General features: G+C 41.1%; 1 protein-coding gene and 1 long non-coding RNA gene across 7 annotated transcripts in view; one reads left to right on the plus strand and one right to left on the minus strand.

Annotated features, from left to right (window-relative positions):
- LOC147998377 (uncharacterized) overlaps positions 1–7,292 on the minus strand; it is a 32,115-nt gene extending 24,823 nt beyond the window's left edge. Inside the window, exon 1 of one of the 6 annotated variants that reach the window (XR_015646785.1) lies at positions 7,103–7,292. This is a non-coding gene — a long non-coding RNA (uncharacterized LOC147998377). Of the gene's footprint in view, positions 1–7,080 lie in introns of all 6 variants that reach the window. The other 5 variants (XR_015646786.1, XR_015646783.1, XR_015646787.1 and 2 more) reach the window with 5 other exon arrangements.
- Positions 1–25,727, plus strand: part of Adgrg4 (adhesion G protein-coupled receptor G4) — a 129,952-nt gene that overhangs the window by 97,285 nt on the left and 6,940 nt on the right. Inside the window, exons 12-19 of the mRNA XM_087601038.1 lie at positions 3,438–3,572; positions 9,228–9,347; positions 11,440–11,485; positions 12,960–13,063; positions 14,393–14,514; positions 15,682–15,950; positions 20,276–20,354; positions 22,806–23,086. Coding sequence (XP_087457164.1) covers positions 3,438–3,572; positions 9,228–9,347; positions 11,440–11,485; positions 12,960–13,063; positions 14,393–14,514; positions 15,682–15,950; positions 20,276–20,354; positions 22,806–23,086 — 1,156 coding nt within the window. The remainder of the gene's footprint in view (positions 1–3,437; positions 3,573–9,227; positions 9,348–11,439; positions 11,486–12,959; positions 13,064–14,392; positions 14,515–15,681; positions 15,951–20,275; positions 20,355–22,805; positions 23,087–25,727) is intronic.

The raw sequence follows: 25,727 nt of genomic DNA on the forward strand, positions 1-25,727 counted from the left end.
TGTCTTAGGGTTTCTATTCCTGTGATTAAACAGCATGATCAGCAGCAAGTTGGGGAGAAGTTGCACTTCTTTGGCAGTCAACATCAAAGGAAGTCAGGACAGGAACTTCAACGGGGCAGGAATCTGGAGACAGGAGCTGTTGCAGAGACCATAAAGGGGTGCTTACTGGTTTGCTCCCTATGACTTACTCAGCCTACTTTCTTATACAACACAGGACCACCATCCTAGGGTTGGCCCCATCCACAGTGGTCTGGGAACTTCCCCATCGATAACTGTGATGGTGGTGCGTGCCTTTAATACCAGTACTCAGTAGGCAGAGGCAGGAGGATCTCTGAGTTGGAGGCCAGCCTGGTCCACAGAGCAAGTTCCAGGACAGCCAGGGCTACACAGGGAAACCCTGTCTCAATAAACCCAAACTAGATAAAACCAATAAGAACAAGAACAACAAAAGAAAATGCTGTAGGATCCTGCCTCCGACCTGATTTTATTTAATTGAGGTTCTGTCTTCTCTGATGACTTTAGTGGGTCAAGTTGACATAAAACCCAGCACACACATATATAATACAATTTTCTCACACTAGATTAAAATGCAATTCTTGATACTGTCACAGTCTAGTTAAAGTGAATATTAGCTGCTCCCCCCAAAACATAGAGCTTTAAGACCTTAAATACCTAATTATACTACCTGTTCTCTAGTCCCTAATTTTTATATGTGGGGTATTATTTTTTAACCAGGGAACACTATAGATTCTGCAAGAGAATATTATAATCACTTATTTATTTTTTGAGTTGTTGAGAAAGGGTCTCATTGTACAGTCCAGGTTGCCCTGGAATTCACTATGTGGACCAGGTTGGCCTCAAGCTAATAGAAATGCACCTGCTTCTGCCTCCCAAGTGCTGGGATTAAAGGCAGATGCAACTGTGCTAACGAAGTTGACAGAAAGTTGTTGGTTTTTGTTTTGCTTTGCTGTTTAACATCACCTGGGCACTCACTAGGTTTGTTCCTCTTTGAAGAGCAGACTTCATCCAGCATCAATTCCCTTTAGCTTCATAAACATCACTGTCTTCTGCCCTTAACCCTTTCCTGGGGAGAAAGCAGTCTCACTTAAGTTTTTGTTTTTCTATATGAGATGTGGAATATATCATCTGCACCTATTGACTTTTAATATTTGCCTTTGATTTTTCTGCAGTTTGACTAGTAATGTGCCCTCATGTGTTTTTCTTTGTATTTATTCTGTTGGAATTTGCTGTTTCTGGAATTCATTACTTATTATTTCTTCAAATCCTGTTTTTTCACCACGTTATTTGTCCATTTGAGACTGCAGTTTCATGTGTATGTGACCTTTTAATATTGCTTCAAGAGTCCTTGAGATTCTTTTCATATTCTAATTATTTTATTATCTGTTTTCTGATAGAATAATTTCTATTCACTTATCATAAAATGCAGTGGCATTTGTTGTTCTCATATAATTGTTGAACTCATCAGGCACAACCAGAATTTTTCAAAATTTATCCTCAAATTCTCTTTTCTTCCTCTTTATCCTTTTTATTCTTATTGATTTGTTTTATTATTTTTGTAGTATTATTCCTTCTGTAGTATTAGTCCTTCTCTTTGCATTAATTGAAAACACGCTTTCTTTTACACACCTAAGCACAGCTGTACTTGAAGTTTTAAAATCACTGTATATTAATTTTAGTATATTTGATTCGTCTTTGCTTATCTTAGTAGTTGCATATGGATCATGTGCATTCTTTCTCCATAGACTGAGAAATCTGGATTACATGTTGATTACATACTATTGTGATTGCATACATTCTGAATTTTCTTATGTGAAAATTCACTTCTAATATATTTCTCTGAAGGCTATAGATTTGGCTATAATGGGCAATGAAACTGTCTGGAATCAAAGTAAACTCCGTATCTTGGGTGGCAGTTCAAATCTCAGTTGAGTTCCTTGATTTTTATTTGGCCTTTGGCCTATGCATATATGACTCAGAGACCATGCATATAATCTGTGCAGAGTTTAGCTCTCTTCATTCCAGATGTTCTCCATCCTGTCCTTCCAATGGCTGTTGTTCTCTTGACTTTTACTTCTAATTCTTCACAACAAAAATAAATAGACTTTCCTAGCAGCAATTTTTAGATTCCCTTCAAAGCCAGAGTAGTTTCAACCAAGCATCAGCTGAACAGCTGAAACAGGTAGTTCACCTTGTATTTTTACCTTTTTTACTCGCTCTAGAATCTCTCTGCTAGTGTTCATTTTCCTGGGCTTTCAAATGACTGTTCGTTTATCTGGCTGTTATATGCAGGAAACCCCTCATCCATTAAGACCCTTTTAGCTATAGCTGAAGCAGATGTTGACCTCTCTGTTTACATATGAGGTATCCATTATGAGCATCAGCAGATAAACAGACCATCAACCCTAGTCACATTCTTGGTACCAAATTACCTATATGCTGAAGCTAAATTGTGATCTCTAAGGTCATCAATTGACTGGGCATGGGTCATCTGTGCTAGAAAGTCCATATGGGTTTTAGGTTCAAGAAGTCATTCCATAAACATTATACACTGTCACACACACACACACACACACACACACACACACACACACACACACTACACTCAACTAGGTAATAGCTCATTGAGCAGCATCATGAATAATAGGAAAAGTTCAGTCCTAAATCACATATTTTTGTTCAGTTACTTCTTTAATTTGTGACCTCTGGATATGACTTGTAACTTCTCTGAACCTCTGTTTCTTAATGCCCTACCATGACACGTTTCAAGCTTGCAAAGATATTAAATAAGGGAATGTATTTAAGGGTGTCCATACACCCCTTTTTGCCTGAGAGATCCAGGTTTGTGTTTCCAATGAGTGTAGTTTTTTAAAAAGCTCATTTTCATCTCAAAAATAATCTAGATTATGCCAAATACTATTTATGACCAATGTAACTAAAATATCCATCTAACTATGAGTCTCTAGCAGAATTCTAAAGCCAATTACCTCCCTTTCCAGGCTCACATGTAGTGAAAGCATTGCTCAATGTACTGTGAGGCAAGTGCCTAATACTACTGCATTTTGCTGTTTCTGCTTTCAGAACTATAAGAGGGAAGGTAGTCTGATGTTTCAACTCACTTTATTTCTCAATATTGGGACAAATAATGTAATCTGTTAGTCTCCTTTTCACCTCTGTTATTACATATGTAGACTTAAGTTAAAGGAAGAGAACCTTGGAAGGAGAAGTTTGTGCGCGCGCGCGCGCGCGCGCGTGTGTGTGTGTGTAGAAAGTGTGTTATAGTTCATCCATGGAAACAGGCTACAACCCCCAGCTTCAGTCCTCTGTGGGAACTCTGAATTGGTTGGGATGGGAAGAGGAGAGGATGTCACTGTGATGGGTGAAGACTCCTGTTTTCATTTCCTGATTTTTCTTGGCAGATTTTTCTCGGTGACATCCCTCTAAGGAAGGCTTTGGCTTCCATATATTTGCCTAAGTCAGTGAGCGAAAAGGTTCCTCTTGATGGCTTGCAAACCATCTTGTTTAATTTTTTTGGCCAAACCTCACTCTTTAAGGTAAGTTCCTGCCTCTGGTAACTGTCATGAACTGACATGATGACTCACTGGAATTATGAACTCCTGCTACTTTCATGATGTTCTGTTTATTTTAGAATATGCTCTGGTTGATTCCAAAGTCTTTCAGCATAACCCCTGGCCCTCCACATGAATCAGCTTCACTTTAATGATGTTTTATGCATATGAATTTTCACAGCTCCAAAGCTTTGGATGGTAACTTAAGGATTACCTGGTGACCAAAGAGGCCCTAAGATGTTTCAAAGCCAGAAAAGAATACCATGCACTCCTGATGAGATGGCCTTTCAGCTTATTAATCTTCCCCACCCCCTCAATCTTTCCTGACTTCTAGCTCTGAGTGCTCTAAACCTTACCTTAAACTGGAGGCAATGAAATGTGGTGAGGCATGGATCTAGGGGCCCAGATGCTGAGAGGCTGATATTGCTGTCTTCTACCTGTGTGATTTCTGGCAAAAATCAGTTTGTATGATTCAGCATCCATGTATCATAGGGGTTTTGTTTGTTTGTATTATTTTTGGCAATGTGAATTAGTCTAAGAATCACATTTTATTGGCCTGTTAAAAGATTGAACGAGTTAATACAAATAATGTGTTCGTGGGATTGCCTGGCATATCCTAAGCACTGAGTAAATGTTTGCATTGCTGATGTTATGATGGGGAAGGTTCTCTACCTACAACCACTATATCATCTCATTTTGCTGTTCAGATGACAGCAACCAGAGTTTTCATGAAGTGCAAAACAGTGAGTGCTATTTTTTTTGAGACAAGGTCTTACTATGTACCCTGGCCTAGTACTTGCTATATAGACCAAAAATGGTAAAAATCCTATAACTTCTGTCTCCTGAGTTCTGGGATTAAAGGCATGTGCCACCCACCATGCCTAGCTTAGTTGTTACTGTGTATGCCTACTACCTCATCTGCTTCTCACGGGAAACCGAGGCAAAGTTAAATAGTTTTGCCTAAGGGCACACACGCATGTGTGGAGGCTGCACATTCACATGATGTCAAGAATTATCCTCAATAGTTCTTCTGCTTCATTCACTAAGGCAAGGTCTCTTTTTAAAAATGTTTTTAATTTAATTTTTTTCTTGAATATTTTATGATTAACATTTCAAATGTTATCCCCTTTTCCTCTTTCCATACTGCCTCTCCCATCCCCATTTCTATGAGGATGTTCCCACCCCCACCCACCTACTCCCACCTCAATGCCCTGGCATTACCCTCCCTACATTGGTGAAACGAGCCTTCACAGGATCAAGGGCTTCTCCTCCTATTGATGCCAGGCAATGCTATCCTCTGCTACATATGTGACTGGAGCCATGAGTCCCTTCATATGTACTCTTTGGTTGGTGATTTAGACCCTGGGAGCTCTGGGGGGGGGTCTGGTTGGTTGATATTGTTCTTCCTATAGGGTTACAAACCCCCTCAGCTCCTTCAGGCCTTTCTCTAGCTCCTCTATTGGGGTCCTGGTACTCAGTCCGATGGTTAGCTGCAAGCATCCTCATCTGTATCAATAGGGCTCTGGCAGAGCCTCTCAGGAGACACCCATATCTGGGTTTGTCCATGTGTACTCATTGCTTGGTGGTTTAGTCCCTGGAAGCTTTGGTGACATCACAGACTGGTACAACCATTCTGGAAATCAGTCTGGAGGTTCCTCAGAAAATTGGACATTGCACTACCTGAGGACCCAGCTATTCCACTCTTGGGCATACACCCAAAAGATGCTCCAACATATAAAAGTACACGTGCTCCACTATGTTCATAGCAGTCATAATAGCCAGAAGCTGGAAAGAACCCAGATGCATTACCCAGAACTCAGGAGGCAGGAATGGATACAGAAAATGTGGTACATCTATACAACGGAGTACTACTCAGCTCTTTAAAACAATGGTTTCATGAAATTCTTAGGCAAATGGATGGAACTAGAAAATATCATCCTGAGTGAGGTAGCCCAGTCACAAAAGAACATACATGGTATGTACTCACTGATAAGTGGGTATTAGCCCAAAAGCTTGAAATACATAAAGCAAGGTCTCTTTGTCAAAAACCCAGAATTTGCCGAAGAAACTAGTCTGAGGATCCCATGTCACTGCCTTCCAAGGAAAGAAACTTGGAACACCATCCCTACCTGGAATTTTTCAGGGGTTCTGGGGGAATCCAAACAATGGTTTTTTGCTTGAATAGAAAGAAATTAACCACCAAGCCATCTCCCCAACCACAAAGTCCTTCTATTCAAAGGTAATGCATTAATTTGCCCAGATGTGTTTGAATTTGTAAGGAGTTATCCACATGAATGAATTCTTAGTGGTCAAATATTTAGAGATTTGGGGGGTATAATATACTATCTGATCGTATAGGTGAATCCCAGAACTCAGGAGGCAGGAGGTGTAGGCCGATAAAAATATAACAGATACATTTAGCACCTACCAATTTATGTGGACCACACTACCACCAAATGTGTTTGCAAAGTATTTTGTTTCTTGAGCTTTCTGTGGACAGTCTTCACTCCCACTAAATTCTATTTGTTTCAGTGGGTTTAGTTCAATTTCTACCAAGGATGCCTCCCCAGAATTAATAAGTCCATTCTCTATTCTCTGTGCCCTGGAAACATTAGTGGACAAAATTTTGTAGTAATGATTTAAAATGTGTCTCATAGCTCTCTCAACCTTTTGATATTCTTGTCACTGCTTTGCATCATCCGAGATGCTATTAGTTTTCAGTCTTAATTTTCCTCCTTCCTTCAGAGGACTGTGCTTGTCTCTCAGAATAAGAGATAAACTTGCTTTGCATAGATTTTACACTTAATAAGTAATTTTGATTCTCTAGCACCTTCCATTGAAATAGACTAAAGACCTTTGCAAAAATTAGCCTACAGACGTCATAGTGCCAGATGAAGATGGGTTAGATCCAGTTATGCATCAAATGCCTAGCTGGAAGGGCCCTCATAAACTCACAGTGTCCATCTTTATTTTGTCAGTGAGGTCACCAAGACCCAGAAAGGGGAAGGCATTTTGCTGAAGGTGACACAATTCATCCTTTTATTCACCCAATCATTAATTTATTTATTCAGCAAATAGCCACTTTGTTCCTACTGTGTATCTTCCATGATGCTGGTACTGGGGCTATAGTGCTAAGCAAGAAAGACCTGGGCCTCCTCTCATAGAAAACAGTGAATTAGGAGAGAACAGGAAGTAGAAGGTTCCAACACTAAAAGAGGTACATGGGGTAGGGCCTGTGTCACTGGTGGCTGAGGAGTACATGACTGAAGACATGCTACCCTGTAACTACCTTTCTTTTCTTTTCTTTTTTTTTTTTCGGAGCTGGGGACTGAACCCAGGGCCTTTCGCTTCCTAGGTAAGCGCTTTAACCACTGAGCTAAATCCCCAGCCCCACTACCTTTATTTTCAATGCCCAGGCCCCATAGCTTTAGTTTTACACAGCTTCCTCTAACATCTTTTGATCAATATCTTGACAGTCATTACAACATATTACCTTAGAAATTGTGATAACATACCACTCTTGAGCTCTTAAGCCTTCTCCTTTCTTCCACTAGCTCCGGCTCTCAGGGAGGAGCAAAGGCACAAGGCAAGCGCACTGTGGCATGGGGACTCTGGGACTGCAGAGGAGGGAAAAGCAGGGGCTTCCTGAGTTAGGGGAGAGCTCAGCTGTGAAGGGGTCACAAGACGAGTTAATAGAGCTGACACAGAGGAAACATGTCTGTAACTGGTCAGAGGCAAAAGTTGTAAAACCAGTACAACTTCAGTCCAGAGGAGTGAGAAATGATTTCCCCTTTCCCACATGATCACCATGGTGTAGGTAAGAAACATGAATTGAGAGAATAGGTTACTTAGGTCCTTAGTCATTGTGACTAAGTCATTTTGGCCTTTCCACTACAGACAGCTGTTTATCTGGGAGGATAGCTACAGGTCATCTAGTCTACTGTCCTTCCTCATGTCACCAATGGCCCAGAGAGGAGGTCTTGAAGGAACCGGGGGCTTGGGCTAGCACTTGGTCTTTTGGATGTCAGTAAGACCTTACCAATATTATAGTTTGTTGACGTTCACCCTAAGTAGTCTGCCTCAGGGAACTCTGATGAGAAAGGAGCACTGACATCAGGAGTGTATATCTGTTATTTGTGTATTTATTGTTTGTCTCATTGTTGGAAATTAGAAAGGTTTGATTTTGGTTCACAATTTGAGGGTCCAGTTCACTATAGTGGGAAAATCCAGATAGTGGTAGCTTGAGAAAGCTTGTCTGTCACATAGTGTCTGGAGCAAAGAAGCTAACAATGACCCGTGTTCAGCTAGCTTTCTCCTTTTTTAAAAAATTCATTCTAAGACTCCTAGTTGAAGTAATGGAGCCACCCACATTTAGAGTGGATCTTCTGCTTCAAGTAACCTAATCTAGATAATCTCTAACAGGTATACCCATTGGCCAACCCAATCTAGATGTTCCTTTTGAGGCATGCAAAGAAGTTTATCTCCTATATGATTCTAGATACTGTCATGATGACAATATTAACCATCACAATATTGTTTAGCATGAACACAAATGGCTATGAACTGAAAGTTGGACACTTCCAAGTTGAGCAAGACCACATTCCTGGTTACTCAAGCACACACTTTCCTTGGTGGAGTCTTCTGACCATGTGCAATATGCTCTTCAAGGGATGTCATCTAAACATCAGACTTTCTTGGAAAATCATTATAGGATTTTTTTCATCTCCCTTCCACCTTACTCCAGCTCTATCTGTGGTTTTGTACATGCAATCCTGGAAGAAATCACTCAACTATCTGACCTTCTGGAGCTTTGGCATTTGAGACTTTGGCCTTGTTAATAAGGGACTCTCATATCTCTAACTTTTAGTTTGTTATTTTTAAGTTAACATTGTTAAACACCCATTCCCTGCCACTCATTGGTTGTGTGATCTTTGTACATATAGATTCTGAGCCTACAAAAGCCTCCGTTTAGCTGGATAAAAAGGCCATACGATGTCAGAGGGCTAAAGAGTATGCATGAAAATCACTTACCCAACTATCTGGATTACAAAAGGGGAAATACGTTCTGTATATTAGGCTCTGTGGGCCATGCTAGGATATAATGTGCGCACTTTGGCCTTGGAGTGGAGGTAGTCATCAATGTTTTCAGACATGTTCCAAGATGGGTGTTTGTAAACATACTTTCCTTTTCCTATGGGTTATAGACCATGAAATTAGTTTGTAACTAAATCATAATGGATTTAGAGTCCTCATTATAAAAGGTATTCTTATAAGGATGGTCAAGAGTTAAAATTACGGTACACTGTGAAGTCTCTGAATGTGGCAGAGTCTCTTATTAAGGCAGAGAATATTTTGCTATGCTGGGAGGGCAGAATTGAGTCGCTGGTGTAAACCCAATGTTGGTTCGATAGATAGGTTTTGGATAGATGGATGAGTGGGTGAATGGAAAAACAAATGAATAAATTTTTCTAATTTTTATTATTGAGCTTTATGTGGTGAATCTGAATGACTCTGAGAATCCACCCTTAGATTGTGATTCTTCCACACTTCTGTGCCAAAACTGTGTAGTTCATCACCCATTCTAGAGTGATTGTGCTTATATAAGAAATGAGATGTTCAGAGTCTTTGTTTCATCTGCAGGCTAAAAACATCACTCCTGAATTAATGACATATGTTGTGAGTGCGAGCATCTCAAATGCATCCATTGAAAACTTGGCTGATCCAGTGATTATCGTTCTGAAGCACATTCGAGGAGACTGGGTAATATATCTATTTTCATTTGGTTCCCAAATGACCTCAGGACCCCAATGTGATTTTCCTGGGGGAAAAATGACCAATTAGCATTCAATTCAAAAACTTCATGAGGACTCTTGAATTTGAGGTAGCAGAAGTATGTTATAACTGCGATTTTCTAGAAACAATGCAGTATCCTCAAGGGATCCTGAATAGTGGGTCTATTCTAGCAAGACAGTAACTAAAAATAAATAGATCTCTTAGTTGTAACAGTAAATGCCATTTAATTCATTCATTTGCGTGAGATACACAACTTCATTGAAAATAAGATTTGCATTCTTTGATTTTTTTCCATGAAAATTGGTAAAACGTGTATTAATTAGCTTATTTCATTCCCTATCTAAGGGATCATATATTTTCCACTAGTCTTAAAGAGAAGAGAAGGGAGATTAGGAGAGGGAATTTATTTCTTTATTTAGTCTCTGTCTTTTTTATTAAAATTATTTGTCCACTTTATTCCCCAACAGCAGCCCCCTCTCTTCCCAGTATTCCCTTCACTCGGATCCTCCCCTCATTCCATCCTCCCCTTCTGCTTTGCAAAGGTGGAGACCCCCCCCCCCCCAACAAACATACACACAAGTTACTGAGGACTAGGCACATCTGGGAGAGGGAATTTTAAAACCAGACTGAAAATAAAACATGTTACGTGGGTAAAATCTCTCAATTTGAACTGGGACTTTAACTGTCAGATCATTTCCAGAGACTGTAGGAGCCAGGGGAGTTTTAGAAATTTTCAACAGGCTTAATGAGGAGGCACCTTAACTGTGTGTTCATAAAGGATGATCCTAGATGCGAGTCCCAAATTCCAAAGCCTTCTAAAGAACATCTAACATATGTCAGTCTCTCACTGGTTCTCCATAGCTTCCCCCTGGGTCTTGTACCAATTAGCAGATCCCCAAACTACTAAATGACAAATGCTGTATCGTCATGCAGTGACATGCTGTTTTCTTCCTTGGAAGTCCAGAGCCAGGTGGAGTTAGACTTAAAACCAAACTATAAAAGATCCTCTCCCAGTCCGTCCCTGTGCATGACTCTGTGAGTGTTTGAGTGTGTGAGTGTGTGAGTGTTTGAGTGTGTGATTGTGTGAGTGTGTGATTGTGTGAGTGCGTGAGTGTATGATTGTGTGAGTGTGTGAGTGCATGATTGTGTGAATGTGTGTGTGATTGTGTGAGTGCGTGAGTGTATGATTGTGTGAGTGTGTGATTGTGTGAGTGTGTGTGTGATTGTGTGAGTGTGTGAGTGTGTGATTGTGTGAGTGTATGATTGTGTGAGTGTGTGATTGTGTGAGTATGTGAGTGTGAGTGCGAGAGTGTATGATTGTGTGAGTGTGTGAGTGCATGATTGTGTGATTGTGTGAGTGTGTGAGTGTGTGATTGTGTGAGTGTATGATTGTGTGAGTGTGTGATTGTGTGAGTATGTGAGTGTGAGTGCGAGAGTGTATGATTGTGTGAGTGTGTGAGTGCATGATTGTGTGAGTGTGTGATTGTGTGAGTGCATGAGTGTATGATTGTGTGAGTGTGTGATTGTGTGAGTGTGTGTGTGAGTGTGTGAGTGTGTGAGTGTGTGATTGTGTGAGTGTGTGAGTGTATGATTGTGTGAGTGTGTGAGTGCGTGATTGTGTGAATGTGTGAGTGCTTGATTGTGTGTGTGAGTGTGTGAGTGTGTGAGTATGTGAGTGTGTGAGTGTATGATTGTGTGAGTGTGTGATTGTGTGGATGTGTGAGTGCGTGATTGTGTGTGTGAGTGTGTGAGTCTGTGAGTGTGTGAGTGTGTGAGTGTATGATTGTGTGAGTGTGTGAGTGCGTGATTGTGTGAATGTGTGAGTGCGTGATTGTGTGTGAGTGTGTGAGTGTGTGATTGTGTGATTGTGTGAGTGTGTGAGTGTGTGATTGTGTGATTGTGTGAGTGTGTGTGTGTACACGTACATGGGTGCGCTTGCATGTACTCGCACTCACTTGTTGCTCTACTGGCTAAAAACCTTGAAAACACTTATGTGCATTGTTTTTGTTCAGTAAACCTTACAAGGAAAGGTATTTAACTATAATTCTTAATTTTGCAGAATTATGATCAAGCTTACTGTGCTTTTTGGGATTTTGACACTAATAGTAAGTATGTATAGAATCAGACTTTGACTTTGCCCCCTCCCTAATCGTTTTCCCAGTTGATGGTTAGAGAGAGAGCTTGTCAGGCACTACAGAGGATTCTGCATGACCAAGATACCTTTTGTGGTTTTTAGGGTGTAAAAATTAAGAATACTCCTTTTGGTAAGACAGTTATTATAGAAATCATAAAAATACTCCAACTTTTGGGAAAGCAAGGTTGGAAAAATGAAATTAGAAGGCCCAGTACAGAATAACTGTAAACTATTTGAAGAGGATTGAGGTGTGCTTTCCTACAGGAATGACCACTATTTACTCTCCCCCATCTTTTATTGATGGTGAGCCCTGGGTAAACCCTATGTACTGTAAGGGACCCAATCCGTTAATCATCTCATTAAAGAGATGAGACGTCATTAGTCCCACAAAGACTTTCCTGCTTGGATAACTATGCCATGTATGGGTGTGCTTACTCCTGACTGGGTTTCTCTTAGGTTTGCTACTGGAGTCTCTATAGTTAATACCAAATCTCAAAGAATTCTCCCACACAACCAGAATCTCCTAGGAATGTCATGGTTAGTGGTGAGAAACGTTCTTCTACCTAGGGAGCTCTGCTTGGGTACTTTTCCCATCTAGAAATCTGAGAGAAAAGAGACGACACTGTCTACTTAGCTCTTCAGGGAACAGAATACCACCTCTTTCTGACAAACAAAAACAATGTATCCTCTCCTGATTGTCCAAGTCTGTCAAAAAAAAAATAGTCCTACAAAGTGACAAGCTCTGTCCTCTTCAGCTTTAATAAGTTTATCCCTGTGTTGATTCATGGCAGTTGCTGGAACACCCCCAGGAGACCCTGTGCCCCGGCTCTCTATGCTGTGAGCCTAGAACATCTGACATCTATGGTATCTGCTCATACTTGTATACCTGTCGTGAGATAAGTCTTTTGGTGTACTAGTGCCCTAAACCAGCACTGTAACCCAAGATCTACAAGGCTCGAATGGGTTGTACGGATCTTCAGGACAGGACCACTTGAGCCTATTTGATTTCTGGGTGGAACTGCTAATATAACTTAGCCAGTCCCAAGTTGGCTAAGTGGCAGCCTATATTCCAAAGGTCTAGGTCTTCCCAAAACTTCCAGATCTATTTCTTTTATTGCTTACTTACAAAACATGTTGTCCAGCATAGTGACAGGAGCAATTGCTCATGATTAGAATCTACCTTGATCTGTAATGATGTAGTATAGAAACAGAAGTGAGTGACAAAGAAGCCCACCTCCCCCCCCCCCACGGCCCTGCACCCCTGATACACACGTCAATTTGGTCTATTAAATGTAATTGAATTTTGCTGTTCAATTGTATCTCTACCTTGCTGTCTTAACAAACAATGCTAATTATAACACACGTTCGGATGCAGCATGTAATGAAAAATTAAACATTTCTGAGAAAAGCAAAATTGCTTTGAAATTCCCTTCTGTCCCCCGCAGATGGGCTAGGTGGATGGAATCCGTCAGGCTGTGAATTAAAGGAAAGCAATGTAAATTACACAATCTGTCAGTGTAACCACCTCACTCACTTCGGAGTCCTGATGGTGAGTGGTCTCCATCACTCTTCAATGGGATTTTGACAACTTCTACTAGGTTCAAGCTATTAATGAACTTGCAAACTAGACAATGGAGAAATTTTATACCAGTAGAAAAAAGGCTCTCCTCTGTCATGCTTACCCAAATAGAGCACTGTGATAGCTGAAGAAGCTCTATGTACTATACACTGTCGGTAAGTAGCCCAGGTTGGCCTTGAACTCATGGTCCTCCTGACATACTCTCCCAAGTACTGGGTGCATAGCAGTGCACATCTATACCTGAGTTAAGCATTCTTTATATTCCCTTTAAAATTTTATTTGAAACACAAAAGCATTTAATCAGCAATTTTCAAATTATGATGCTTTTGTTTGGCTCACTCCCAACCAGGTAGCACCTTACAACGGGAGTCAAAAAGCCCCATGCTCACACTTCAGCTCTGCCAGCTCAAACCAGCTTTATAGTCTGGATTGACGGGCCTTACTTGCTTGGAAATTAGATCTTTCTTCTGAGGTGTGACAAATAGAAGGGAGAAAATCAGTTTTTCTCTTATCGAAACACTATTGCTATTTGGAACACATAATTCTATGATGTGGAAAACAACTCTGCATATTGTAAGATGGTCAGCAGCAGTTCAGGTCTGTACCGTACCCCTAAGTACTGCTAAATGCCGCAGCAGGGGATACAAATTCCTTCTAGCTGAGAACTTCCAGAATAGACTAGCACTTCCTAGCTTAAAAAAAAAAAACAGTCCTAACGTTTTATGAGCCAGAAAACTATAAGCATCTAATGAAAGCTATGGATCTCTTCCCAAACCAGTGCACGTATATATTCAAATAATCTTGCATGTCATTTCAGATCTTTTGTGGTCTTCAGATCGGGACATTACTAGATCATTACTTTAGACTAAGGACCACTTTATCTCTTAATTTTATAAAAGTCATTTAAGGTCTAAGGAAAAGGAACATCTGTTTTTCTGTTCTGTGTAGAGTTTTGGGACACTCGGTTCAGATAAGGATTCACTTTGCATCCCAAATTCAAATCCATTAGCTTGGTTATATTTCCAAGTGCTGAACATGTTAATGACAATGAAACGAAGGACTAAATGTACTTTCACTCTTGTTGATGGCTTTCTATGCTCTTCCACAGGAAGATCTACTAGGCCTGGTCAAACCATATATGGTCTTATCACATAGCCATCCACATCATTTGGCTATCTAAGAGTTACAACAGGGTTGCTATATGCCCAGGCTGGGGACCAACTGTTCATACATACCAGAAGCATTTTATTCTAAACTTGTTCTGATGACTATGTAAAGTACTGTATATTGCAATTCTAGGATTTGTCCAGGTCTACAGTGGATGCAGTGAATGAGCGGATATTAGTGATTATAACGTATACAGGATGTGGGATCTCCTCCATTTTCCTGGGGATTGCCATGGCGACATACATAGCTTTCCAGTAAGTTGATACAACTTAGCTGTGAGTAAAGTTGAACTTGGCCTGATGATGCATTGTCACTGAAACCTTGTCAAGTTCATGGATATAACACAACAGGGAGTGGCTAGATCATTAGCTCCTGAAATGGGCAAGTGAGAAATAAAGCAAATAACTATTACCAGAGTATTTTAAAAGTAAGGAGCTTGCAAGTAGGAGTAAAAACTCTCTACCCTGATACGAGGACAGGAGCCATAAAAGGAAAAGTCTGAAGTTTTATTAGACTTTTTGTATCTGATGAAACAAGATACTTTCATCAGAGGAGAAAAGTTAAGATAATGAAAGTGTAACTAGAGATTGGGAGAAGATTTGTGCCGTGTGGTGTGGTGTGGTGTGGTGTGGTGTGTGTGTATGTGTGTGTGTGTGTGTGTGTGTGTGTGTGTGTGTGTGTGTGTGTGTGTAAGTGGGCATGTATACAAATTAACAAGCAAGACAGAAAATTGAAAGGTGAACACAAGAACTGAATGAACACTTCACAGAAAAAAATTGCCCATGGGCAGCTCTAATTTACATCCAAATGGTTAGTAGTGTATTATCATATGGTAAGAACCTCAATTTTGGTTGGGGATTTAGATCAGAGGTAGAGCACTTGCCTAGCAAGCCCAGGGCCCTGGGTTCGGTCCTCAGCTCTGAAAAAAAAAAAAAAAAAAAGAGAACCTCAACATCATTGCTCATCACAGGAAATGCTAATTGAAACCATAATTATTTTAAAGATGAACTTAAATTAAGTTGAGAATGGGATGAGTTGAGGGAGCATGGAGGGAGTTGGAGAGGAAATGGAGGGAGAATGATATTTCATTGCAGAGCTGCATGAAATTCTCAAGAACAAACAGAAATTAAATGGGCAACTAATTTAATTTTATTAACAAGTAAAAACTAACCAAACAACCGATCAAACAAAATATCCAAACCCTAGAATTGTATGACTGGGAACCCACCAGGATGACAAACATTTAATGTATCAGAAGAAAGTGTTCACAAGAAAACAGAGCCACTCTAAGGCTCATAGATTGCAGCAAGGAGACTTATGAGCCCCTAAGGCACACCTCTTACTATCTAGATTAGATGTGGCAATGCTGAATTTGAAAGGGAGACCCTGTGTGGACTAATGTTTGTTTGTTTGTTTTAAAGCAAACTTCGAAAAGATTATCCTTCCAAAATCCTGATCAACCTATGCACAGCATTACTGATGCTCAACCTAGCATTTCTGGTTAATTCCTGGCTGACATCGTTTCAGAAAGAAGGACTCTGTATCACAGCGGCAGTGGCACTTCATTACTTTCTGCTCGTGTCTTTGACTTGGATGGGCCTGGAGGCAGTCCACATGTACTTTGCTTTAGTCAAAGTCTTCAACACATACATTCCAAATTATATCCTTAAGTTTTGTCTAGCTGGTTGGGGTGAGTATTCTACCATTGCACTTGATGTCTCTTTTAAAATACTGTCTTTTAAAAATTTTTAACGCCACCTTTGTTTTCCTCTTCCTCTTCCTCTCCCTTTTCCTCTTCCTCCTCCTCCTCTTTCCTCTTGGGTAACTTACAATGAAAGGTATTCTTTCTAAGTTCCAGAAGATGGGAAGTAAAAGATCAGAGAGTCCACAATTGGCGTGGACCATTCTACTGTCTTTATGACGTGAGTGAAGGGAAGAGAGCAGGACTTACCCTTTTTATAAAAGATCCAATGCAGAAAAAGTAGGAACCTGTTTATTGCAATAGAGAAGACATTCCTAAAGGCAGGTCCTTTATTACTGAACCAACTATTGAAGATTTAATTTCTCAATGCAGTGGCAATGGGGATCAAGTTTCTGCAATATATTCTTGGGAGGACCTGTTCAAAGTACAGGAGACAAAATATTTCAGACCCAAACCTCTTACTAGTGTAGTTTAGGAAGGAATGCATCAGTGGAGTTTGGATATGCATTTCTCTTCCTGCTTATGTAGTTCTATACATTCAACTTTTAAACTTAGAGTAAAGAATTTATGCCAAATATTTTTTCAACAGCAGCTTGTGTGGCATTTTAGCCCTCCCCTTATAGAAGTTGCAAAACCACTTCCCGATGTGACAGTGAATGGTCAGGTCTCTTTTATAGGTGCCAGCTGATATTCTAAAGTGCTTTGCATGTCCACATAGTTAGTCTTCACAGTATCTGTATGAGTCTCATTATTATTTTCACTGAATATACGAGGAGGTGTGTGTTGAGGGCATGGCTTGTACTTGGTAAAACACACACCCAAGGTTTGAACTACGGAGCCTGTCTCCAAAGTTTGGATTTTAATACCAATGATCAGGCCATATTGCCTATGAGACAGGAAACAAGACCCCATGTTGACCCTTACCATACCTTTTCACAGACACAACCACTGTTTCCCTTGGGAGATGCTAGGAATGGAACTCAGCATAGATAGTTCCTTCCCTTTCTCCCACCCTTCCTCTTCATCAGTTCCATTCCAGATCCTTCTTCCTTCTCTTGGTCCATACCATATAGTTCCTACAGCTTACATCTTGTCTCTCAGAGCATCTCGTTCTATACTACCAAGATACAGGGAAAGGCAGGAAAGTCTGAGGACTACACAAGGGCAGGAGAATCTTGAAAAGTGTCAAGTATAATCACAAGCTAAGGTCAAGAAGCCATGGCCAAGGTCTGACTGACGAACCAGTCAAGAAAGATACAATGAGCTACACATAGATACAGTTTATTATTTTCACAGCCAAAGGGAGAGTAGCTAAAATGACAGACCTCTACTTCTCTCAGCTCTGAAAGGAGTAACACCAAAGAGAAAGTGAAATGATGACACTGTACACATGGTGGCAGTCTCCATGGCTCAGGGGTCAGTTCCAAATGGAAGCTATGTGCATGTCTACAGCCCCATTTAAAAGGGAGCAGGGAACAAAGCCCCGTACCACTGAAAAGCCAAGTGTCTCATGACAACTTTCCAGAGGAAGGACGGAGATAGGCTATCCCACCCCAAGGTTCTTGTCTGCTCCCATTGGTAAAAGACTCATGGTACATTTTGTCAAACCTCAGCAAGCCTCTGTTGTGGATGCCTATAAGGTCATGGAGGATGGGCTCGCTAAGTCACTGCATGGAGTCTGGAAGACAAATACTAGGATCTCTGTAGATTTAACAGTTGGCCTTCTTAAGCCAAAGCAATATGTTACAAAGGTGTATGCTTTTAAATTTCTAAGAAAGTAATTGTGTCCACATTTTATCAAAACTAACAAATGAGCATGGAGTCTCATGCCTGCTATCCCAGATTCAAAGCCATCCTAGGCTACACCGTAAGCTCTTCTTTAGAAGGGTTCCCAGTGTGATTCTCTGTCTCGGAAACCCAGCCTCCAAACAAAAAGCAACAAAACGAGTCATAGAGCTACTTAAAAGAATTTCTTATATTGATAAGTATTATGTGGGTGCATGTGTATGTAGTGTGGTGTACAAATGGAGGTCAGAGGACAGCCAGAGGGTATTCATTCTCTCCTTCCATCAAGTGGGTTCCCAGGATCAAACTTAGGCTTGGAAGTGAGTGCCTTAACCCACTGAGGCACCACTGTCAGCCCCCAGTACCCTCTACATTATTTAATCCTAAATACGAGGCCTTCTTTCAGACCTGTCTTACTGCCTCTGAAGGCATTAAAAAAGCTAGCATAGAGCCTTATTTATAATAGCCAGAAAATGGAAAGAACCCAGATGCCCTTCAACAGAGGAATGGATACAGAAAATGTGGTACATCTACACAATGGAATATTACTCAGCTATCAAAAACAACGAGTTTATGAAATTCGTAGGCAAATGGTTGGAACTGGAAAATATCATCCTGAGTGAGCTAACCCAATCACAGAAAGACATACATGGTATGCACTCATTGATAAGTGGCTATTAGCCCAAATGCTTGAATTACCCTAGATCCCTAGAACAAACGAAACTCAAGACGGATGATCAAAATGTGAATGCTTCACTCCTTCTTTAAATGAGGAAAAAGAATACCCTTGGCAGGGAAGGGAGAGGCAAAGATTAAAACAGAGACTGAAGGAACACCCATTCAGAGTCTGCCCCACATGTGGCCCATACATATACAGCCACCCAATTAGACAAGATGGATGAAGCAAAGAAGTGCAGAGCGACAGGAGCCGGATGTAGATCGCTCCTGAGAGACACAGTCAGAATACAGCAAATACAGAGGCGAATACCAGCAGCAAACCACTGATCTGAGAATAGGACCCCCGTTGAAGGAAGCAGAGAAAGAACTGGAAGAGCTTGAAGGGGCTCGAGACCCCATATGTACAACAATGCCAAGCAACCAGAGCTTCCAGGGACTAAGCCACTACCTAAAGACTATACATGGACTGACCCTGGACTCTGACCTCATAGGTAGCAATGAATATCCTAGTAAGAGCACCAGTGGAAGGGGAAGCTCTGGGTCCTGCTAAGACTGAACCCCCAGTGAACTAGACTATGGGGGGAGGGCGGCAATGGGGGGAGGGTTGGGAGGGGAACACCCATAAGGAAGGGGAGGGGGGAGGGGGATGTTTGCCCGGAAAACGGGAAAGGGAATAACACTTGAAATATATATAAGAAATACTCAAGTTAATAAAAAAATAAATAAATAAATAAAAGGGAATTAAAAATAAAAAAAAGTAAAAAAAAAGCTAGCATAGAAAGTAATGAGTTTCAATATTGCATTTTCATACTCTATGCATTATACTATATTATTGTTCACCTTCCTCTTCCTCCAGTAGACCCTTCCTATCCTTCCTGTTCTCTTCTTGATGGTCCTTTTCTTCCCACCAATAGAGCCCTTTCTTTTTTCATGTCCCTGAAACACACACACACACACACACACACACACACACACACACACACACACACACACACATATATTAGGGTAGGTCCTGTAGTAGGTATGGGCTAGCAGAGTTAGAAGGGATTGGTCTTTTTATCACAGTTGGGACAATGGAGGACTTTTCAAGATGCTTGCCACTATGGGGATTGGGATAGCTTTCGGGGGTATTTTGCAACTCCTACATATAGTGTGTATGTATAAGCATATGTGCTCCTAGTAGGAGAAATGCAAGCTCAGGAATAAAAGAGTAAGCTCAGGTTTGAACTGTACTTGAAATTGAATTTGTGTAGCCCATGCCTGTAGTCCCTTCATGCTTGACCATTTTAACTGAGCCGATTGCTTTATTATAGTTTGGCTGAATTGAGCGGCTGTTAACTGGTCGATCTAGTCAAAATGTCAAACTAGTAACAAGTGTCTAAATGACTTGCCTGTCAAAAAAGTAATGAAGGCTGCAGCTGATGGTCTGTGCCCTTCCTCCAAGGTGACCTAGACAAAGACATAGTGAGAATGAAAGGGCAGAATTGAAAAGGAAGGAACAACTGATAGCCCATCATCCGAGAGAAGAGGAAATGCTTTGTGTAGATTTGTATTCTGATCAACTAAACGCTTCTATTGCCAAACTGGGTTTTTGGCACTTGAGCTATTTTAATAGGTATCGAGCATCGCATTGGAGCCACTGGCATGCTGCTTAGTTTAGCAGATTGGAAAACTCCTAGAAATATTTAACTTGGAAGAATTCACAAATATTTTGCAAACAGTGGTATTTTGATGTCCACACATCTGTGGCTCATTTAAATAGTGAGTTAATGTAACAGAGCCACAGCTGTTTGATTAGGACCCTTCTTCCTGGATTTAACAGGTTCTTTTGCCTTGCTTGTCCACTCTAGGAATCCCAGCAATCACAGTGGCCATTATACTCAGTGTAAGAAAAGACCTATATGGAATTCTGAGCCCAACGACTCCATTGTAAGTACCCAATATCATGTGCTTTTCGGGTGGTGGGGGTTTTAGGTATAGTGGGATATTTCTGGCCAGGGACTTAGTCTTAGCACTGGCTTTATGGAAAACTCAGTGTTGGCCTTTCTGTTCTTTAAACTTGATGAATAAGCCATCTCAGATTCCCAAGAACAGCTTTGTATTCCACGCCATCTTTTTGGAGCCTTCTTTTACCATGGCCTCTCAAAACTCACATCCACTATAGATTTCTCGTCCCTCTGCATTGGGATCAAGTGTAGAAAGTCCCATATCTAGTGGTCCTCTGTCTTTAATAGTGAGATGGCAGTTGCCAGTGGGTCAAAATTACACTGCCCTCTGTAGCAGAGGCTTTCTAATTAAAATTCCTGCTTCTTCCTTATTTTCCTCTCTTTTCTTTCCCCTTCTATCTTGTCTCCAGCTCTGTCTTCCCTCTTTGCCTATTTCGTGACTTAAAAGGTCCCTAGTATCTGTCTCATAGTGATTCTTCTTCAAAGATCAAAAGCAAAACAAAACCAGAACAAAATCAACTCCACGCTCCCCCCACAAAGAGCCTTTTTATATGTGGATTTGTTAGTAAGAGGCAGATGGCTCTAAGAGTTTTGTTTTGTAAATAATTATACTTTGAAAGGTAATTCACCACAGGCTACAAAATCCAAAAGTACAAAAGGGTAGAGGCTGAAAAGCCTCTTCCCAGCCCCCAGCTATGAAATTCTGCTCCTTTCAGGTAACGCCTATTACCAATAGTCAAACATGTGACTATTTCCTTACACAGAGTTTTTGGCTTGTTCGCATTATTTTAAATGTTATTTTATTATTACCACTTTTTATTTTGGAATTTTGTCTTGCTATATAGCTGAGGATGTCCTGGAACTTAGTGTGCAGCCCAGGCTACACACTCAGTAATACCCGTGCCTCTGCTTCTCAGATGGCTGATATTACAAGCCTGAGCCCAGATAGTTTTTTTATTTTTGACACATTTATTGTACTTATTTATGAAATATAGCAAAATATTTGAATACATATTTACATTATAAAATGGTCAAATAACATTATCTATTATCTCAAAATTTATCATTTCTTTGTGTAACCAACATCCAAACTCCTTTCTTCTTAGTAATCTGAACTATACAACACATATTGTTTGCTATAATGATACTTTGTGCACCTGAACACAGGAACGTATTCCTCCGGTCTGCTGGAGCCTTGTACTCTCCCCCCTACTCTCTCTAGGTTCTGATGACTGCTGATCTGCTTTCCCATTCTATGTGATCAACATTAACAATTCCTTTAGATTGATTTATTTTATGCATGTGAGCATTTACATGCATATGTGAATTGCAGCATGTGCTTGCCTGATGTCCAGGGAAGTCAGAAGACATACAATTTCTTAGAATTGGAGTTTTCGGTGGTTTGTGAGCCACCATGTGTGTGCTAGGAATCAAACCTAGGTCCTCTGCAAGAGCAACAAGTGCTCCTGAGCCATCTCTCCAGCCCCAGTCATTTATATCCCAAAATCTAGTGTTGCCTCATTTTTAGAGTTTTCTGTAGTTTTCTCTCAGGCTGAAAATGATAGACTGAGAATCCTAAGTATGAGACTCTCAGGGAAATTAAGTTTTTCCCTCAGCCTCCTAATACACAAATACACACACACACACACACACACACACACACACACACTAATATGTACCAGTGTCCCAAAGGATTATTTTTTTTTTTGGATTCAGAAAGAGATTCCAGCTAATTAGACACGCAGTTGATTTAGTCAAGCTTGTCTGCCTTCAAAACTCAGAAGCAATGTGTCTCGTAGTTAGAAATGTTGTTCAATGAAGCATCTGCTCACAGGAACCACCGTACATCTCTTCTATAATAGAAAATGTAGGGTCATTAAGCCATCCAGTAGTCACTGCTGCCTTTTGTGGTCCAAATGCATCATATTTTAAAGTAGCACAACGAGAGCTTTTTGTTGCATTTTTCATTAACTCTGATCATCTCATCATTGTTTGATATAGCATTCAGGAATGTTCTTGCTCGCCCCTGCCCTTTTATTGTGATGTTTATCATGCAAAACAGATTTCATCTTTCAAATCAAAGCTCTGTTTTAAGGTGTGCACAGGGTGGGGAGGAGAGCTCCTTTGGGGAAAAACACATAATTTTCTTTTCTCTTGTTGAAGAAGAGAATAGTTTCTCAGGGACATTTACTGCAGTTGCTGTACATGTGTGCCCTGCAAGATGTGAGCTTGCATTGTAAGGTACCCAGAACTAGGGCTCCGGAGAATAAGGTTTAAGCCCAACCCTGCTTCCTCGGGGTAGGAGCGGACGCCATTGTCTTGCTTCATCTTTCTAGGTCTGGTTGAAACTGGCCAGGGACTTTAGTGGGGTCCCCAGGAAGGAGTCATTGATGTTTACAGCTCACAAGAGTTTTCTCTTTCTTGCTCTGTGCAGTTGTTGGATTAAAGATGATCACATCTTTTACATCTCGGTAGTGGCTTATTTTTGCCTCATATTTCTCATGAATCTCTCCATGTTCTGCATTGTTCTTGTTCAATTGACTGCGGTGAAGTCCCAAAGCCAGAAGACTCGGAAGAAAATGATCCTGAATGACCTTAAAGGCACCATCAGCTTGACATTTCTACTTGGCCTCACCTGGGGCTTTGCCTTTTTTGCCTGGGGACCTGTGAGGATCTTTTTCATGTATCTTTTTGCCATTTGTAATTCGTTGCAAGGTAACTAACTGCATGTTGGCCCTTTCTGTGGCTAACTAGATATCCAACAAAGAAAGCTTTGTTGTTTTGGAAAATAATCTCACATAACAGAATTTAAAGAAGAATAAAGGAATACAAAAACAAACAAACAACAAACTTCAGGAAATCCCTGCTCCCAGTAAGTGAGTCAACAGGTGGTCTTTGGACATACCTGTTAGGTATTAGCCTTCATTGAGTGAGCACATGTTGCCTCCTCTTACTCAACAGTGGAAGGAGCATTACAACTAAGCTAGCACAGTTCTCTCTAGTTGTGATATTGGCATCAGATAGCAGCATGGTAAGAGCTCTTACAGTACTCATAGCACCAACACACTGCATTTGCTGATATACAGGGTCACACTTCTGTTTAAATGGGGGAGTGAGTGGTCTAGTTGAAAATATCTATTACTAGACAGTAGAGACATTACATTTTGAATTCCACAGGCTCCAGTTGCATCATATAATCTTAATATTTTATTAAACCAGCAGGACAGAAAATTGCAGAGTCACATAGCTGCTTCAGTGCAAAGAGCCAAGGACCAAAGCTCTGAGTAGGGTGGGAAAACAAAATATGCTGGTTCTCTTCTGTGTGCTGTGTGCTGTGTGCAAGTGTGTGTGTATGCTGTATATGTATGGTGCTGTGTATGCATATGTTGTATATGTGTGTGTGTGTGTGTGTGTGATGTACATGTGTATGTGTGGTATATGCCTGTGTCTGTTGTATGTGTGTGTGCTATGTATGTGGTGTGTGTGGGTGTTTATGCATGTGTGCATGTGAGGAATGTGTGTAGGAAAGAGACAGAGTGACAGACACACACACACACACACACAGAGAGAGAGAGAGAGAGAGAGAGAGAGAGAGAGAGAGAGAGCGCTATGCATGTGCATGTGGAGACTCACAGGCTAACATCTTCTAGCGCTTATTCCTTATTCATTTGGGACAAGGTCTCTTACTCAACTGGGAGATAGGCTGACAGGCAGCATGTTCTAGCAGTTCTCCTGATTCCACCCCACATAGCACTGGGCTTCCAGGTGTCTATGCCATTCTAGCTTTTAACATGAATGCTAAAGGTTGAAAAACAGACCCCCATGTTGGTACAGAAAGCACTCTTATCTGCTAAGCCACCTCCCTAGCCACTCATGTGCCTTTTGATTGCATCTGGTGATAGAAATGAACTTAGCAACTCTTGGCACATTCTTGCTTGGTGCTTTGTAATTATGACGGAGGTTGAAGGATGAGGTAATAGATCTACAGTGGACGAATCCACCTGACTCAGACTGAGGTGCTTTAACTTGATAGTCTTCATGTCACAAGAACTAGATAACCTCAATAGAGAGTGTCTGTAGACGTGGATTAGGATCGTGGCAGGCTCCCTTCTCAGTGCTAACTCCAGGATGCTTTCTGGCTAACTAATCTGAGGAGAAATTTGTCCCAAGTATTAAAAGTGGGGTTGAAGAAAGACTATAAAGCTGGTTGAAACTTGAAAGAAAGATGTTTTTGAAAAAGCCAGTGTTCCATCCCTTGGCAGAGGGAAAAGAGTATGTAGAATATAATCAAGTGTTCTCTTGAAGATGAAAGCAAGAGTCTCACAGAACCAATGTTGAACAGAGGCATACCGTCTGTGTGTCAGACACGTTTCATGTTAATTATTCCTTGTCCTGCCTATAGATAGAGTATGCTGTCCTATATAGTAAGGGTGTTTTCAAAACCCTGAGTTTCTAAGTCAAGTTGTGAGTGCTCACTCACGCGCACGTGTACGCACACGCATGCATGCGCGTGTGCTCGCGCACACAGACACAGATACACACACACACACACACACACACACACACACACACACACACACACTGCAATGAAACAGGTGAACAAACTAGCAATTTGAAAGACAAATGGTCGATTTGTAGCCATGACTGAATGTTGGATGTCCTGTGGCCAGGTGAGAAAAAAAATTAAGCTTATCATAAGGCCTTTGTGAAGGAGGGGGGATCCAGATGGAAATGCTAGTGGAGAAACCCAAACAAACAAACAAACAAACTTACAACCCTATACTTTCTTTCACAAACAAACGTACAACCCTATACTTTCTCTGAAGCCTATCTTGCAGCGAATGAGCAGGTCAATGTGCTGTGGGAGAGAAAGGAAAGCTTCCAGGGAAAGAGGGAGAGCTGGCAGTCTGCTCACTGGAATTCACAGAATAAGCTTTAAGTATAAGGACTCACAAAGCTGCATGCGGTGGGTCAGAGTAGCCATAGGAGATCATTGTCCTAGCTGCCTCTTAATCATGCTGCAGCTAGGCATCTCCCTGCTCTGAGGCTTGCTCTCTTCAGGTTGCTGCTCCGCCTTCCGGGTGGCTGTTGCCCAGTGACAACACTACTGAATCCATCACTGCCATTGTTTAGTTCCACATAGTAATAAAGCCCGTGGGAGAGTTAATGAGACAGGCTTCCAGATTGCTGCCTCCCACCTGGAATCAGGGAGCCTCAGGGCTGGGACCAGGGAAACAAGATCTTGCCAATCCGACTCTCCATCAAGTGACAGAAAGTCACTTGGCTCTTCTGCAACTTCCCAGGGACTGAAGGCTCAGCCTTCCATGAAGCAGAGCATTTAGCTTCTGATCCTCTC

The sequence above is a fragment of the Rattus norvegicus genome, chromosome X (assembly GCF_021556685.1).
Source record: "Rattus norvegicus strain SHRSP/BbbUtx chromosome X, alternate assembly SHRSP_T2T, whole genome shotgun sequence".
Taxonomy (NCBI): Eukaryota; Metazoa; Chordata; class Mammalia; order Rodentia; family Muridae; genus Rattus; species Rattus norvegicus.